Here is a 17622-nt window from a genome sequence, read left to right as displayed (position 1 = left end):
CCTCATATTATATACATGTTATTTTTGATTTATTTATTTATAAAAGTTCCGAATACAAGTTAAAAATAGGTTTGTAACACTTTGATTAACTAAGCAATGGGTCATAATGGCGGAACATTCAGTCACTTTCATAGTCATTAAGACTGTCTTCAACAGGATTTGCTTGCAAATCTAGGTCCTCTCCTTCGAAGTTAGATTCTGATTTAGGTGACCATGCCTGTTCTGAAGACCGTCCCCCCACAAAAAACGAAAGTCCTGGATACCCCTAAGGGTTATATTTCAGTTTCTACCTCCACCCTCCCTCCATCGTCTCTCCCTTAGGTAATGCAATATGATTGTCCCTGACTTAAACAGGAGAGTAGAAATTTCAATTTCCCTTCTAATGAAAATACGAAATTATCCAAGGGGAAAGTAGGGAGGAATTATCCGTTGGGAGTGGGAATATTCCGTGGGTAACTATCACAAATCAGCATCAATAAATAAATGAAACCCAAAACGAACTGAAATTACGTTAAATAACCGTGTTAAACTCAAAACAGGCAGAAATTAACATTAGTAGGGCTCAGAACCCATATGCGTTCCCAAGGCCAAAACATAATTTACACTTGGTTGAAAAAGAAAAGCATGAATGTGCATTGTCACTTTAATATACATATGATGATACATATTCCTTAAATGTTAATAATATTTGATTTATTAAAGTTATAAAAGCAAAACATCAAAAAAATTCAGTAAAATGCAAATTATGTTCTAGCATTGAGAAGACAAAGGAATTTTGAGCCCTACTCAAATGTTAATTTCCGCTCGTTTTAAGTTTTACTCGTTTATTCTTTGTAATTTCTGTTCGTTTCTGGTCTCATTTATTTGTTGATGTTGTTTTGTGGTAATTTTACGTTTGATAGATGCTTTGATCCTATTTTCGCACTTTTTTTGTTTAACAGAGTTCTTTACTTTTCTTTGAAAAACTTATTTTGTGGAAAAAGCTTTTTTTAATTAACTTGTGTTTGTTTTATATTGACATTATCTTTTCAGGGAAATAGAAAAAATAGTTTAAATCTTTTCGATTTTTTCTTAAGAATTTAGGAACTAGAACTTCCAGTTTTCAACCAAATGAGGGTCTTCTAAAGTTAAACAATCATCCTTTCCATAAAAACTCTAAATGCCCCCGCGGCATAACTTATAGCCTTCGTCCCCAGGCTTTGCTGGTTTGTATCAACCCCAAAAGCCTTGTTATATGATCTTTGGACTAATTTGAATAAAAAGACTATTTCAAAATTTCTATTGGATGGTTTTAGGAAAAACACGACATGTGGGGGGAAAGGATGCTGCCCATCGATCACTTTGACTCTTAAAAAGGCATTAGAAATTTTGATTAAAAATCTAGTGAGTCCCCTACGAAGTATATACGACCACCCATTCAATTAAAACCTTATATTCCCTTAGGCCATAACTAACAATCTTTGCCCTTGAAGCTATGAGGGACGGTGGTGTCATCCTCAAAGACATAATTTCCGGACCCTTCAGCAATAATGAACAAAATTACCATCTCCGAATTTTGATGGGATGTCTTTGGGGAAATGATGAGTTTGGGTGGGGGCTGGTTGCTTTTGATTCCCTTTGAATCTTAAAAAGGACGTTATGACTTCTAATTTCAAATTAAATGAGCCCCACCTTAAGTTTATGCGACCACCCATTCCATAAAAACCTTATATAAATCTTATAAACAAGCTAAGTCAGTCACTTAGCACATAGTCTTGCCCAATCTAATTGGTGAATAGTCTTTCATTTATTCTGGCTTGTTTTTTTTTTTTTTTTTTTTTTTTTGTTTGATTCAGTCCTTCTTCTGCGTCATTAGAGCTAAATCACAAGGTTAGTTTTCCTTCTTTTTTTGAGCATTGAAGACGGCTGGGCGGAAGTCCCTGCCGAAATATCTGCCTCTATTATTTTCGCTACTTTTTTGTCCGCTGGCTGACCTTACCCGCATTTTTCTCGGTTATTTAATTTATCATTTTTTGTCTTGTCTGTCATATGTCAATACTACTGTCTTTAGCAGCTCGCAGAACTAATATAATTTTACTTCAGCTAATATTTCACCATTTTAAAATTATAATTACCTGTACTATAATATACTTTATCGTTCTGTTAACAAGCGACCTAAATCAGACAGACGGCCTTATAAACCGGAGAACACAACTTTACAAGAAACGAAATCCTATTCAGTCCTTTTTCTGCAAACCTCTTCGCGCTTTTGTGCTCTGAAAAGTGCAAGGCGTCGTAAAATATGTCAGTAAAATATTTAAGATACTGGTAAAATACACAAAATTCAGGCAAAATACGTAAAATACTAGGGCCGTAAAATTATGTTAAAATACCCAATTTTACCGTGACCAATTTTACCAATTGCAACACTAATCAAAGCCAGTGTTTTGATTCCATAATTATATGACACATCGGTTTAGATTCCTAAAAGTAGAAGAAAGTCAAAACCGTGAATCGGCAAAATATCCACCTTATTGCCAAGCCTTTCAATTTTTTATCAAATTTTTATTATATTAACAAAAAAATTACTGAAATCTGCCAAGGTTAAAACTTGTGAGTTATTTCTGGAACTAATGAGTGTTAGGATAGAAGGACAAAAGAGAGAATAATGAGGACTTTTTTCCCAAGACAGTGAACTTGGAAGGCAGTTTATGGAAAGGCAGTATTATGGAAAGGCAGTGTGGTCTTCGTCATTATTTAGGATAGAAGGACTTACAGAGGTTCTTGATTCTTCTTAGGAAATATTTTAAAGTGAAACTAAGATCTTTCCTGAATCTGGAGAATCCAATGAATAAATCATAAAATTCGTAAAAATAACTTTGGGAAATGTCATTCGACCAGTGAGCCTTTTAGAAGCCAATCTCGTCAATATTACCTTTCAAACTTTTTTGGGATTTTAAATTTAAAAAGATTTGAAATTTATTTTGAGAGGAGGGAAATCCAAAAGGCAGAGCTCCCTCCGCTATTGTAAGGTGCATAACAGTACTTATCAAATGTGATAAAACTCAACAAACAAAAAAAAATCATCCAATCACAAGGATATTTTCTCAAAACAAGGATTATAACGAACATTGACCAAATCTTTTCCCCATCATTCCTTCAATAAGTTTTTAAAAGGCCGACTTGACCAAATTCATTCTAAGGCGTGTTTAGAAACGATTTCCATACTCAACCAAATGAGCAATCCCTACACACTTTGCAAAATTAGTAAACACTATGGCTCATGTACTAATATGAAAGCGAGACTGTTTTCTTCTACTTTTCCTGCAGAGGTTTTTCAAAAACATGTGGAAATGCCTTATCAGGGAGGTAGGGGTTCCCCCCTCGAAATGTCTGTCTGACTCGTAAAAACGTAACAAAAAAGAATACAAACAAATTTTTTATGCACTTTTTAGATTTTTTATGTGACTCCTGCCTACCCGGAAAAATCTTTTTGTACGACCCCTTCCAAGAAAATCCTGGTTACGGCCCTAGGTGGGGAACCCCATACCCCCTCCCACTTTTATAAGAACTTGGTTTTTCCTGTTTTTTGGTATATTTTTGGAAATTTCGGCGATTTTAACTTTTTGTCTAATTTGCGTGCACCTCCTCCAAAAAGTTCCTAATAAGCTCTCATGTGCATATCTAGAAAACTAGCCTACGGAGTGTTAAAAATGTAAAACAAGAGAAAGTATCCAAGAATGTAAACACAATTTTAGTTTTGGAGGGATACAACTAATTTTTCTTTGGGGGGGGCTGGGAGAGAACCCAACAAGGGAGGGATCTTATCACTGCTGTAATATTCAGGCAGAACTGCTAAACATTGATAAAACTTGGATAATAAGATAAAAACTAAGTAACGGTAGTGGTGGCCAGTAAAATTGAAAGAAATAGAAAACAAATATTTTTACAAGATTTCCTCTTAGAGTTTCTGCTTTATTTTCTATACTGCGTTTGGTGTTTCCCCCTCTCATTTGTCCGGTAAATTTCTGCATATATGTCCGTCCTCAAGATACAATTTTTAAACTAATAATTGTTTCATGCCTAACCCAGCAAAATGATACAAAAGCATGTTTTCTTACTTTTTTTCATTTCCTTCCATTTTTTGTTGCTTATGTGATTCCGTATGGCGAGAGTTTTTAAGCAATCATAGGGGTAAAGTAGAACAGATCAAAATGAAAAACTAAAATAAATAAAACTACTGCCCTAAGCCTTGTAGTTGAATATACAGGCAGTTTAGAGTATTATTAAACTTGATGTAGATGAATATTTATCGACAGTCCATCAATTATTTTTATACTGAAGAAAGTCATAGTTTTGACATTTCACAAAAGAAAAAAATTCAAATTAATTCACGCAATGACATCAGAAGATGTAAGAGTCAACAGACTGTGCCGCTCCCATCAAAGTTGAGGTAAAAGACTATGAACACGCTATTTGGAATCCATCATAAACACATAAAATTATCACATGTTACCGTAATACCGCTGACTTAGTAAAGGGCAATGTCTCGAACGATTAATTGCCATTACCATTCTGGCCTCTCCCTACAGAGTGTCTGTTCACGAAACTGGAAATTGTAAATCTTGGGAGTTCTACTGCCTTTTTTAAGGGCCAAAACTGACAAAGGCAGTTCTAGAGCAAATTTTTTAGGGGGGATGTGACAAGGGCACAAATAATTGACCAAATTGACAAATTTATTCAAAAAAGTAAAATAAAAGAAAAAACGAGATAAGAAAACCAGAAAAATCAAAAGGAGCTGGGGCTCCCACCCCTCCCCTTTATCAGCCTATGAAAACCGATTTTAGGAAGCTGACACCCACTAAATGCCCCATAGTTTCAAGTTATTCCCGCAACCCCGCATGGTATCGTAATAAAATTTTAATCGTTCCTATCAATCATAATGGTTGAAAGAGCATAATGTGTTCCCACAAGTTGACATTGCGCATGAGATTCTAGGTTCAAGGGCCCAAACCATAAAAATAGCCGAAATAAAACAGAGACTTCACGTATATTTTAAAAGTTTAATTTAAAAAACTTTTTTCAAAGAAGAAGATTTTTAAAAGAAAAATATTGAGCCATTGACGAGCAGATATAAAGTCAGCCTAAGATGAGCAAATATAGTCAAATAATAATCCAAACTTGAGGACAAACAAAAATTGCTATCAATGGATACCTGACGCCCAAGAAAAGCAGAAATTAAGATAAATAATCACATCAAACATTAAGATGATGCATACTGCTGTAGATGAATAAATACATCGTAAAGCGAGTGGATATTAAAACCAATAAAAAAGTCAAACCTAAAACGAACCGAAATTACAACACATAGGAGAAGGACTAATACTCTTTAAACCTTTTAAAGGCTTCAGTTTGCTCTTTACTGAAAACAACTCATATTTCATGCAGTGTGTTTTTTACTTGGCATAAATTCAACAACAACAGAACCAAAAAAAAGTGTTACAAGCAATGTTTCCACTTCTCTCTTCCAACAAACTGTAAAATCTCGGTGAGTTTTGGTATCTTTTACCGAAAGACGGGTTGGGAATTCGGTAGATTTCTCGAAAATTTGGCAGAATTGAAAACACTGATTACACAGCTAATCGTGTTTAATGGGTTTTACTCCATCCGTCTCAAATCCTCTAAACGACTAGAGCGCCATTTTTGGAACAATCTGGTTTAATTTGTCAAAATTTGACGAAGAATAAAAATAAAAACATCATAATATCTGAGACGACTGGAAAGAATTTATGAAAATAAAGTGATTTTTTTATATATAGTAATATTAATTCTTGAGATTTCAGCAATTTTTTAATTTTTCAGTAATTGAATTTTGAAACAAAATATTTAAAATATATTTGGTTTTCAAGGAAGCACATATGGTGCCATAATCTCTTGAAGTACTAGATAGTAGTAGCTCTACTCCTGTATGCAGTAATTTCTGTTCGTTTTAAGTATGACTTGATAATTAATTTTAATTTCTGCTTGTTTTTGGATTTATTTATCTATTTACAGCAGTACCAGTCATTTTGATGTTTTGGGTAATTATTTGTTTCAGTTTCTGTTCGTTTATCATTGGCAGTAATTTCTGTTCGTTTTAAGTTCGGATTAATACAGGAAATTGTTTCTGCTCGTCTTAGGCTATGTCTCGTCTTATATGGCTTTTTGCTTTTATTTGAAAAACTTCTTTTTTGGAAATTAAAAAAAAAAATAACTTCTCTTGGTTTTGATAACCTGAATGTACATAGTGTATTTTGATTTGACTATACTCTCTATCATAGGACACGGAACAACATTCGTTTAACCCCGAGCCCCTAAAAGTTTTCTGAAAATTTTAACATGATACCCCAAACTGGAAAAGCGATACCCAAAACCGAACCGGAAAAGATATTGCAGATCCATTATTTGGGCAACCTGGAAGACTGTTGTGTTTTTTATTTTCCTAGCTACTTAACCGTGGAAGGACTACAAGTCCCATAGGAGCTCATAGCGTACAGTGTTTAGATGGATCAGAGAAATAGTGCATTAGAAATATCCCCATATTTTCGTTCCATATTTTTCCACTGAGCCTACACTGTTCTGGTTTTTCTCGCCTATTTGTTTTTCTTTTTTTTTTTTTTTTTTTTTTTGGTTTTGCTTCGTACGTGATTAATTAAACTCAGGACTAAAGAATTCTGATCATTTACAGACTTCCCAATAACTACTCTGAGCATGAAAACTTGGTCAATACATCCCCACGTCATTATTATATCACGAAGTTCTTTTCTTTGGATTAAGTGAAAAAAAAGTATTTTTTTAACTGAAATTAAGGAGCGACATTAAAACTTAAATCGAACAGAAATTATCCCGTATATGAAAGGGGCTGTCCCTTCCTCGACGTCTCGCTCTTTACGCTAAAGTTTGACTCTTTCTCACAACTTCAGTTTTTAAAGCAATAAAAAACTTTAGCGTAAAGAGCAGGGCGTTAAGGAGGGGATAGCCCCTTAAAGAGCTGTCACTCTTTACTACAGTTCGTTACCGCGAACTGTTTGACTTTCTGTACTACATGGTTCTATAATGGTTCTTTCACACTATTAAATATAAAAAAACAAGTTTTTTTTAACTGAAAGTAAGGAGCAACATTAAAACTTAAAACGAACAGAAACTACTTCGTATATGAAAGGGGCTGCTTCCTCATCAACGCCCCGCTCTTTACGCTAAAGTTTGACTCTTTCTCTCAACTCTTCTTTTTAAAACAGTAGTAAAGATCGGGGCGTAGATGAGGAAGCAGCCCCTTTCATATACGAAGTAATTTCTGTTCGTTTTAAGTTTTAATGTCGCTCCTTACTTTCCGTTAAAAAAACTTGTTTTTTTTTTAAATTTACTTTCTGAACGTTTTTGAATCAATGCATGTTTTGATTTTGCCTTTCCGCAGAGGAATAATTAAAACAAAATTTCATATTTTTTTTTTTTGCTAAATGGCTTTCTCATAGTTTTGATCAAATGATTTTGAGAAAAAAGGAGCGGGGGAGGAAGCCTAATTGCCCTCCGATCTTTTGGTTTATTAAAAAGGCAACTAGAACTTTTAATTTTTTACGAGTGTTTTTATTAGTAAAAGATATACATAACTGATTAATTAGCTTACGTAACGAACTTTTTTATTCTCATGTTTTTATTACATATATGAGGGGTTTCACCCCCTCGTCAGTACCTCGCTCTTTACACTAAAGCTTAAATTTTGTCCCAATTCATTAAGAATGACCCCTGAATCACAAAAGCCGTAGGATAAATAGTTGAAATTACTAAAAATACTTTAGCGTAAAGAGCGATGTATTAAGAGGAGGTGAGCCCCTCATATGCGTAATAATTTCTGTTCGTTTTAAGTTTTAATGCTGCTCCTTACTTCCAGTAGAAAAAACTTTTTCATATTTATTTTTTCATTGTTTTTTTTTAAAAATGCTAGAAAATCCTTCGCTCCCTTCATGGAAATTTTCTTCCCCCGTGACATATTCCTCGATGGAAAGTTCTCCCAACATATCCCCCTCTTCTCAACCGCTCCCTCAACCAAAAAATCCCCCTGAAAACGTCTGTACACTTCCAAATAACCATTACTATATGCAAGCACTGGTCAAAGTTTGTAACCTGTAGCCCCTCCCACGGGGACTGTGGGGGAGTAAGTCGTCCCCAAAGACATAGTTATAAGGTTTTTCAACTACGCTGAACAAAATGGCTATCTCAGAATTTTGATCCGTTGACTTCGGGAAAATAGTTAGCGTGGGAGGGGGCCTAAGTGCCCTCCAATTTTTTTGGTCACTTAAAAAGGGCACTAGAACTTTTCATTTCCATTAGAATGAGCCCTTATGCAACATTCTAGGACCACTTGGTCGGTACGATCACCCCTGGGGAAAAAAACAACAAACAAACAAATAAACACGCCTCCGTGATCTGCCTTCTGGCAAAAAATACAAAATTCCACATTTTTGTAGATAGGAGCACAAGGGCACATCAGGAGAATACACTGGCCTATATAGGGTTTCGCCACTTTAAATTCTCTACCCAGCACAGTGCTGTGGCTACCACAGAATATCCATGGCATCCCCTTGTCAGGTATCACCCCCAAAATACATGCCTATGAAAGAAGAAAAAAAAACAAAAAAAAAACAGCAAATGTAAAACAACCAAGTAAAACCAAAACAAGCTTATCCTGTTAATATATCCCTCTTTTTAGCAACAATAGGTAAACTAAATATTATAAATTTTACCAAATCACAAATATTAACACATTGCAAAAAACCTGAATGAACTAAACAATTATAGAATTCATCTTTACCATGTGGCTAATTTTTAAGAAAATCCGCTCAATTAGAAACACAGTTCAAAATAAATGGCGCTGCGACAACATTTCTCGAACCTCCGAAATTAGTTGAAAATTTCTTTAAGTATTTCTAGATAATTCTTTTGATATTTATTTAAAAGTTCTAAAATCAGCAATTAAATGCGATTCTTTTCATGTAGTAATTGGTATCAAAATTCCATTTTTCAAAGTTTTGGTTACTATTTAGCCGGGTCGCTCCTAAACAGTTCGTTACCACGAACTGTTTGATAGCTGCAGAACCTTTCACACAAGCAAAACCTAAGAGGAAGTGACCTTATATTACCTAATCTTGTGGAGCAAATTTTGTCTGTAATGTAGAGAATCAGAAAGTTCGTGGTAACAAACTGTAGTAAGGAGGGACCCGGCTCAATAGTAAACGAAACTCTAATAGACGGAATTTTGATACTAATAGACGCATCAAAACAATTGGGTTTTTTTCTGATTTTAAATTTATAAGTTTCATCAAATTTAGTCTTACTCACCAAAAGTTACGGGCTTCAGGAAATTTGCCTTATTATGGAGTTTTTTACTGTTTTAAAAAGTAGAGTTGAGAGAAAGAGTCAAACTTTAGCATAAAGAGCGGGACGTTGAGCAGGGAACAGCCCATTTCAAAAACGAAGTAATTTCTGTTCGTTTTAAGTTTTAATGTCGCTCCTTACTTTCAGTTTAAAAAAACTTGTTTTTTTTTATTTAATACCAAGTAGACTTGATTCCAATGTATAATTTTACGTTACGCACGCTAACAATATGTCATGGCAAAGCCAATGTAGCAGCAACAAAACGAAAACTACGGATGAACGATTAAATAATTTGAAAACAAATAAACACAATTTTCTTAGAAATATTTCCATCATTGACTAAAGCTTGAATCTCCATTCTAATTCTGCAAAAAAGCCTATACTTATCTTAATAAATTTTAAACATTTAAGATAGAAAATAACGTGTGTAGGGTGAAAGCCGTTTAAGCATAATCATGCTTAGTAATTAATTTCCTTCCTACATAAATCAAGCTAATGCGTCCTGTGAAGATAGGCATATAAAATAAGAGCTATACAATTCTTTTTATTTAAAGAATATTTTCCGTAATTACGAATGATTTGCGAGTCTTTTTTTCGTGTTTCTAAAGGCTTATGAAATGTCATTAACTCGTTAGTTGGGAGTATAAATGAAAATAATCGTCTTAAAAAAAAGTCAGATAATTCTTTTGTGGTTCTACGTTTTATCAGTATATATGAATAGTTTCCTCTTAAGTGATTGTCTTACGTATATCTTATCAGAAGGTTTGTTTTTACGCAAACCACATTTGTCATTTATTTTATTGCAAAAAATGGAAAACACTTTACAAAAGAAATGTATTCTGTAGCTTTTAGTCAGAGTAGGAAATTCACTGGAAATATTCTTATGTCTGCATTTTTTTAAAATGAAGTTGATTGCGATTAAAATATCTTCCAATGGTGCAAATAATCATCCTCAAAACTTAGTTTTCCTCCCGTTCAAAAACTGTTTACAGTTGTTTGATGTGCAAAGTTCCTGGAGCCAAATATTTCACATCTTTTGAGGCTAAATAAGTTTATTTTTTCCGTTTAACCTATTTTCAAACAGTTCGTAGTAACAAACTGTAAGTAAGGAGCGACTCAGCCCAACAGTAACAAAAAACAAAAACGGAATTGTGATAACAATATATACCTAAAAGGAATTAGCTTTAGCTGATTCTAATATATAAAATTCATTAAGTTAAATGTTAACAATTAGAAGTTACGAGCCTGAGAAAATGTGTCTGTTTTTCGAAAAAGAGGAGAAATATTCCAAACAATTTGATGATACTAATGAACGCTATACCATCAGATTAAGCATATCCGAGAAACCTACTATTGAGTTTGGAGCTCATGTCTACAAACATGTGAAACTTTGTGTTTTTTGGCAGAACAAATATCACGGACGCGCGTTTATTCGTTTGTTTGTTGTTGTTTGTTTCGTTCTTTTTCTGCAAGGGTAATCGCATCAAATCAATGGTCTAGAAATTCGGAAGATATTTCATTTGGACGGAAATCTTGAGTTCTAGTGCGCTTTTTAAATGACCAAAAAAACTGGAGGGCAATTAGCCTCCCTCCCATGCCCATTTTTCTTCAAACGAGGCTGATCAAAATTTTAATATAAATATTTGATTCAGCATAGTTGAAAGGTTCAATAATTTTGCCTTTGGTGGTGATGATATGACCCTCCATAGTCCCTAAGGAAAGGACTTCAAGCTACACAATTTGTCTGTATTGTTCACAGATAGTATTTGTTATTGAAATATACAGAGAATTGCCGGAGTGATTTTTTAAGGAGAGGAGGAAGAGGATTTTCCACGGGTGTAATTTTTCGTGGGCATGAAGGTTTCTAATGGTGATTTTAAGGGGAAATGTTACACAGGGTGAAGGGACAGGGAAGGGGATTTCCTGGAACGATTTGAAATTTGGTCAGAAAATAAATACAAATAACATGTTTTTTCTACTGAAAGTAAGGAACAACATTAGATTTTGAAATAAACGGAAATTATTTTGTATATGAGGGGGCCTGCAATTACCTCAACCCTCGCTCTTTTCGCTAAAGCTTGACGTTTTGTCCTAATTTTGTAGGAAAGACTACTCAAAAACAGAGGGACTTTGATTTTGAATAGTAAACATTTTTAAAGACATTTGAGGTTTTTGCGTACAATCAAGGGTTGAAGAAGGGCCAGGTCCCTCCATTTACAAAATTATATGTAAAAATAACGATATAGAAACTGTTTATAGACAAGGTCCCCCTAGACAATTATAGAACTTTAAAAAGGAAAAATTTTGAGAATACATTCAATATCTAGAGAGATAGCTTTTATCACCTTTTTAAAAATTATATTTGAACAGAAATTATTTAATGGCAAGACAAGACTTATCTAACAGTTTAGGGTAGCGAACTGGAAGTAAGAAGCGATCCAGCTCAATAGTAACCGAAACTCTAGAAAACGGATTTTTGATACCAATAGATATATCAAAACATTCGGCTTATTATGCTGGTTTCAAATATAAAAGTTTCATCAAGTTAAGTTAGTTTTACCGATTAAAGGCTAGGAGCCAGAGAAAATCTGCCTGATTTTCGAAGAAGGGGAGAACACTACATAAAAGTATTAGAATCTTAATGAAAATTAAGTACCATCAGATTTAAAAAACACTATTGCAGTGGTTTCAAGCTCCTATCTGCACAAATGTGGAATTTTGAACTTTTTTGCTAGAAAAAAGATCACGGATACATGTTTGTTCGTTTGTTTGTTTGTTTGTGTTTGTTTTATTCCAGGGTGATCACATCGACCAAGTGGCCCTAGAATATCGTGAGAGGGGTCATTCAAACGGAAATTAAAAGCTCTAGTGCCCTTTTTAAGTTAACAAAAATATTGGAGGGCAACCTGACCCCCTACCCGCTCCTTTTTTCCTAAAGTCGTCCGATCAAAATTTTTGGACAGTCATTTTGCTAATCATAGTTGAAAGCCCCAATAACTATGCCTCTGGATATAACATGACCCCTCACGGCCCCAGGGGGAAGGTTTTTAAGTAATAAAATTTGCCCATTTTTCACACATAGTATTTGTTATTGTAAGATATGTATACATTCTCGGGTGGGGGGGGATTTTGCTTGAGGTTGTCCACGGAGGAATTTTATATGGGGAGGGAAGTTTCCAGGGGGTAAACTTGTCAGCGGAAATTAGACACTGGGGGAATTCGCCAGAATTCCTATACAAAATTATCTTTGAATGTCTTGCTTTCTCTTTTCCGTCTCAATTTTACGCGTGGAATTGTTAAGGGTAATTGTCCCGGGTAAATTTTCCTCGGGATTGAATTGTGTAGAAGATATTTCCGTGGGGAGGGGTATCTCTCCATGTAGTGGGGCCATACTTCCTGGCATTACTCAAAAATGATCAGATATTAAAATAAAACAATTTCTACCGTCAAATAATCAGGAATGTTTTACGGATGAAATGTGACGCAATTTTGTAGGAAATACCGTTGTATTAGTAAATGTTATAAAAATAGACCTAGTGATTGAAAGCCTATTATGTTGCTGATTTCACCACACCTAGGAAATGTTGGCACGAAGATCGATCACTGTCAAGAATGATTGTTTCCATATTTATCATTGTATCCCCTAAATAGGCTGAATCATGGCAAAACTTAAGAAATACTCAAAAAGTAATTGTTTGTCTAAGGCGTAGCATGACTTGTATTCAACAAGCGAAGCTCATCACTAATGTATTCTTTCACGAAAAGTGGTACTTCAAACTTTTTGAAAATTACATATAGGCTATTTACTAATTGTCGCGTAGTGAAGTCCTGCCATTATATTATCTTAACTAGAGATCACACCAAGGCCTTTTCCAGGGGGTAACCCAATTTTAATCTCCCCTCCCCCTGAATTTCTGTTCAACAGTAAAAAAGAAAGAAAAATACATACAAGCATTTTCGTCGTTGCGTTTTGTTAGTTTTCTTATACCCACCCCACCCCCAGACAAAATTTATGGATACGGCCTTGATTACCAAAAAACAATTCTCTTTTCTAAAGTCTCCTAAAGTTGATTTTTGATGTCTCCACAGATAAACACAGGGTGTATGTGTTAAAATGCTGTGACTAAACACTTTCCTTTTTTGTATTGGCTTAAAGTTTCAAGAAAGCCAACTTCTCACAGAGAACTTGACTGTCTCTTTTTTATTGGTTTGAAGATGTCACACATGTGCTATAGAAGTGAGAAATTGAAATGGTAGAATTTAGCTTACGAAATGCAAACCAAAACGAGCGGAAATTGTTACAAATCTAGAAATGGATATAAAACAGACAGAAATTGCAAATAAATAACAACAATTGGATCGAATGTAAAAACGAATAAAAACTGCGACGAATAAGGCTGGTGCCGTTATCTCTCACTTCTATTTCCCTAAAGGCTAGTGTCATTAGTACCTTACTGAAAACTAAAAGGATTTTCTAAAATGATATTATTGTTTTGCCAATTGAATTCCCTTAATATTTGAAAGGATCATATTCAAATGATGAAAAAGACGAAAAGAGGTGTTTTAACATTCAAAGTAAATGAATTGTTACCTGCATTACATGTCGAGAGATTTTTCTAAACATAAATATAACATCCAAGGATTTGCTGCTCATAATGAGAAATGTTGTTTCTATTTTGTTTTTTGTTGTTGCCGCCTCCAACCGTTTTTGCAGGAAAACAAATCTAGCAAAATAAGAAACTATAAAAATTTTTCGATAGTCTGGCTCCGTACTTTTTCTTTAAATGTAGGCAATGCTCGTCCTCACAGTGCTCGCCCAATCCCTCACGGAAATTTTCAGACATCCCCCATGTAGTGCCGGATTATCGTCAAGTGATTATCTTTTTCCTGAATCGAAAAAAAAATACTTGGGAGGCAGCATTGTCAAACTAATAAGCAACTCAAAGAGACTGTTACATCTCGTATTAAATCATTGGCAGCACGATTCTGCAAAGTAGGGTATTATAAAGCTTGTTCATAGATGACAAATACCCCCAATCGGCAAGGGAATTGAGAAATAACGTTTATTGTACTTTGCTTTTGGTAAGAAAATAATTTTATATTTTTCATAGTCTTTTCTTTACAATCAGCGTTTAAAAAAATAACCCATGTGTTTAATATAATGACGCCAATGCAGGAAAACATATGGTTTAGAAAAATACAATATACTTTTTAAAGAAATATATTTAATTTTATTTTTACAGATAAACAGTAAATATGACCCAGGACTTGCACAAGAAGCACTAGAATGGGTAAATAAGCTGACTTCGAAAGTTCCAAACACATCCGGTGACCAAGAAAATTTCTATGAAGTTTTGAAAGATGGTGTCATCCTATGCGAGTAAGTAGATAAGCCTAAAAGAGGGGGTAAACTGAAGGTAAATAAGTTAATGGGATAGTGGAACGACCAGTCAGCTCTGTTTCAAAATGTCATGCGTATTTACATGTATATTCAATTTTTTATAGAGGAGAGGGAGGGGATACGAGTTGAAAATAAAACTATTTTCAGGTATGGATGTAGAGGGAGGGGTGTTATCTTTCATTTGTCTCATTTTCCAATTCTAAAGAAGTTTTGAATTGTTTCTGTAATTCCACATTTTTTGTTTTCTACGTAAATTCCTTTTTTGTGCTTTTTTCAGTTGCTCACTCCTCTGAATTGTCCACTGGGTGGTAAAACCTATACAAAGGTGCTTTTAATTCATTGAAGAATTAAGTCACTAAAAAGGAATCATCTGAAAGGGAAAAGCTATCTAAAGAGGGGTAGATTTGTTGCAGAGGGAAAAGCTATCTAAAGAGGGGTAGATTTGTTGCAGCTAGCTCAATCCCCTTCATTTAATGACTTTTGAAATTGATTATGTAATTTATTATAGCTAGGCCTATTAGGCCTATAAGGCCTATGATTTCCCTTTTTTACAAAACCGCACTCCTCTTCCCCTTCCGAAAATTGTGGTTTTATCAAATTTACGGATTTTTTAAGAAATTTTGAAAATGGCCGAATGCACATCAAGTAAAATTTCAAACAACACTGTGTTGTTCGAAATTGTAATATCTTAAAGGAAATCTTACGAACGGTGATAGAAGCATATTTACCAAATATTTTACAGCTCTGATCGTGTACTGCGACTCTGCTTTAGCCGCAAGAGATCATCCATCCGTGTTTTTGGTTTCATACTTAGGGTAGAAATCTCAATGTCAAAATATCATAAATCTCAGGTGAAAGAGCACATACAAGTATATTTTTGAAAACTGTCTTTACACCATCAAAAAATTTGGAATGAATTTACAACATGATACAAAGAAAAATTTATAAGTAGCTGTGAATTTGTGGCATGTTATTGTTTACAAATACATCAGTAGTCATGTTGTTGCTTTTTTTAATTTTTTACCAAAGGAGTAGGGGACGAAGCCCTCTCCACTCCATCATATCAGTTGGAGGTACTCACACTTAAAACTAGACATGATAAAGTAACATATACATTTATTGAAATATGGATATTTTGATAATAACAATAAAATAATAATTTTTATTCTTCAAAAGCTCTTGGGCCATGCGGACACAAAATGAAAATAATTGAACTATATAAACAAAGCGATAACACAAGTTACAACATTTTATTGCCATTCAAAATAATTAATTTTTTTATCTGTTCACCATTTATACAGCATTCATTACTTACTATGCTCGCTAGCTATCTTTCGTCAAGCCAACTCTCTCCATACATTGTCTTTGGCAAATCACTCAATTCTTCACTCTCGCAAATCATATTACCTACACTCTTATCCACATTGGTGCACATAAGAAAACAGTAACGAACATCCTTCCCTGGCATCATTATCATGAAATGGAACTAAGCGTGCTATAATTAAAGACAGTCAAATGAATATAGAATTCACAAAATTATTATTTCTGTAAATCCTTAATAAATTTCCCTGGAATGGTTTTCGTCAGCTAGTTGTAAATCAACTAGGACAAAAATCAACTCAGACAGATAGCATATTTGACAAAATAGTGTAGAGTTACACCTACCCTTCACAAAAAAATTCTTTTGATGTGGAGTTTAACCTCACTGTAATTACTAAAAATTTATTGTGTGCCTACTAATTACAGTCGTTCGCTCTGATATTGTAAAGTTCTCGACATTTTTAGTTTAATAGGCTTTTATGTTCATTTTAGACTAGCGAATGCGATTGAAGCTGGCTCTGTGAAGAAAATTCAGCAGAGCAAAATGGCTTTCAAATGTATGGAAAACATTAATATGTTCTTAGAAGCAGCCAGGAAATTCGGCGTCCCAGCAGAAGAAACATTCCAGACGGTAGATCTATGGGAAAAACAAAATCTGTCATCAGTTGTCAACTGCCTTCACTCCCTAGGAAGAAAGGTAAAATCCCAAGTTTATCGAAAATTTAAAAGAAAATCACAAAAAAAACAAAAGCAAAAAAAACAAGCGACTCTACGTATGAAAGAGCTCTGCGAAAAAACGTACGTTGAGGTAAAAGATTTTCCTCTAGTATGCAGTACAGCTCCTGCCTCAATCTTCGACAGAGCCACACACACATATATATATATATATATATATATATATATATATATATATATATATATATATATATATATATATATATATATATATATATATATATATATATATATATATATATATTCAACTAACTTTAACAATAGAGTGTCTTCCACCTCCACGTACTTACAACCCCCTCACCTATTTGACATAAAAAAAATCAAATACTATACAAAGGAAAAAGACTTATTCTATATACTTCTATTAGGACTAATTATAAGATTATAAGATATAGATTATAATTATAATCTAATTATAATTATAAGGTAATAGATTAGGTTTGAAGACCTAATCTATCAAACTTCAGTTAATTTAAATTATCATCAACTTTTTGATCTTTTACCAATATGGAGGGGGGGGCATGGGCTCTCTTTTTATCTTGAGCAAGGGAAGGGCTTGCCGGCTAGAGAAGTGGAGTTTTGCTAGCGAAGAGGTGGCAAGCCCGACTCATAGAGACCATCTATCCAATAAAACAAACAAATAAAATTTTTCTGCATCGTTACGCACTACTGATAAGGATTCCAACCAAAAGATAGTTTCGTAGGAATGGGAGGGGGGATACCTAACGCCTAAAAAAGAGATTTGTCAATTATTTTTATAATTTTCGTAAGAGGCG

General features: G+C 34.1%; 1 protein-coding gene across 2 annotated transcripts in view; it reads left to right on the top strand.

The window, feature by feature from the left end:
• LOC136026282 (myophilin-like) overlaps nucleotides 1-17622 on the top strand; it is a 49443-nt gene that overhangs the window by 13979 nt on the left and 17842 nt on the right. For both annotated transcript variants that reach the window (XM_065702677.1, XM_065702686.1), the window contains exons 2-3: nucleotides 14634-14770; nucleotides 16604-16808. In XM_065702677.1, the coding sequence (XP_065558749.1) occupies nucleotides 14634-14770; nucleotides 16604-16808 (342 nt within the window). The remainder of the gene's footprint in view (nucleotides 1-14633; nucleotides 14771-16603; nucleotides 16809-17622) is intronic.

The sequence above is a fragment of the Artemia franciscana genome, chromosome 1 (assembly GCF_032884065.1).
Source record: "Artemia franciscana chromosome 1, ASM3288406v1, whole genome shotgun sequence".
Taxonomy (NCBI): Eukaryota; Metazoa; Arthropoda; class Branchiopoda; order Anostraca; family Artemiidae; genus Artemia; species Artemia franciscana.
The sequence above is the reverse complement of the archived record's forward strand: the minus strand, read 5'-3'. Positions and strand labels throughout refer to the sequence as shown.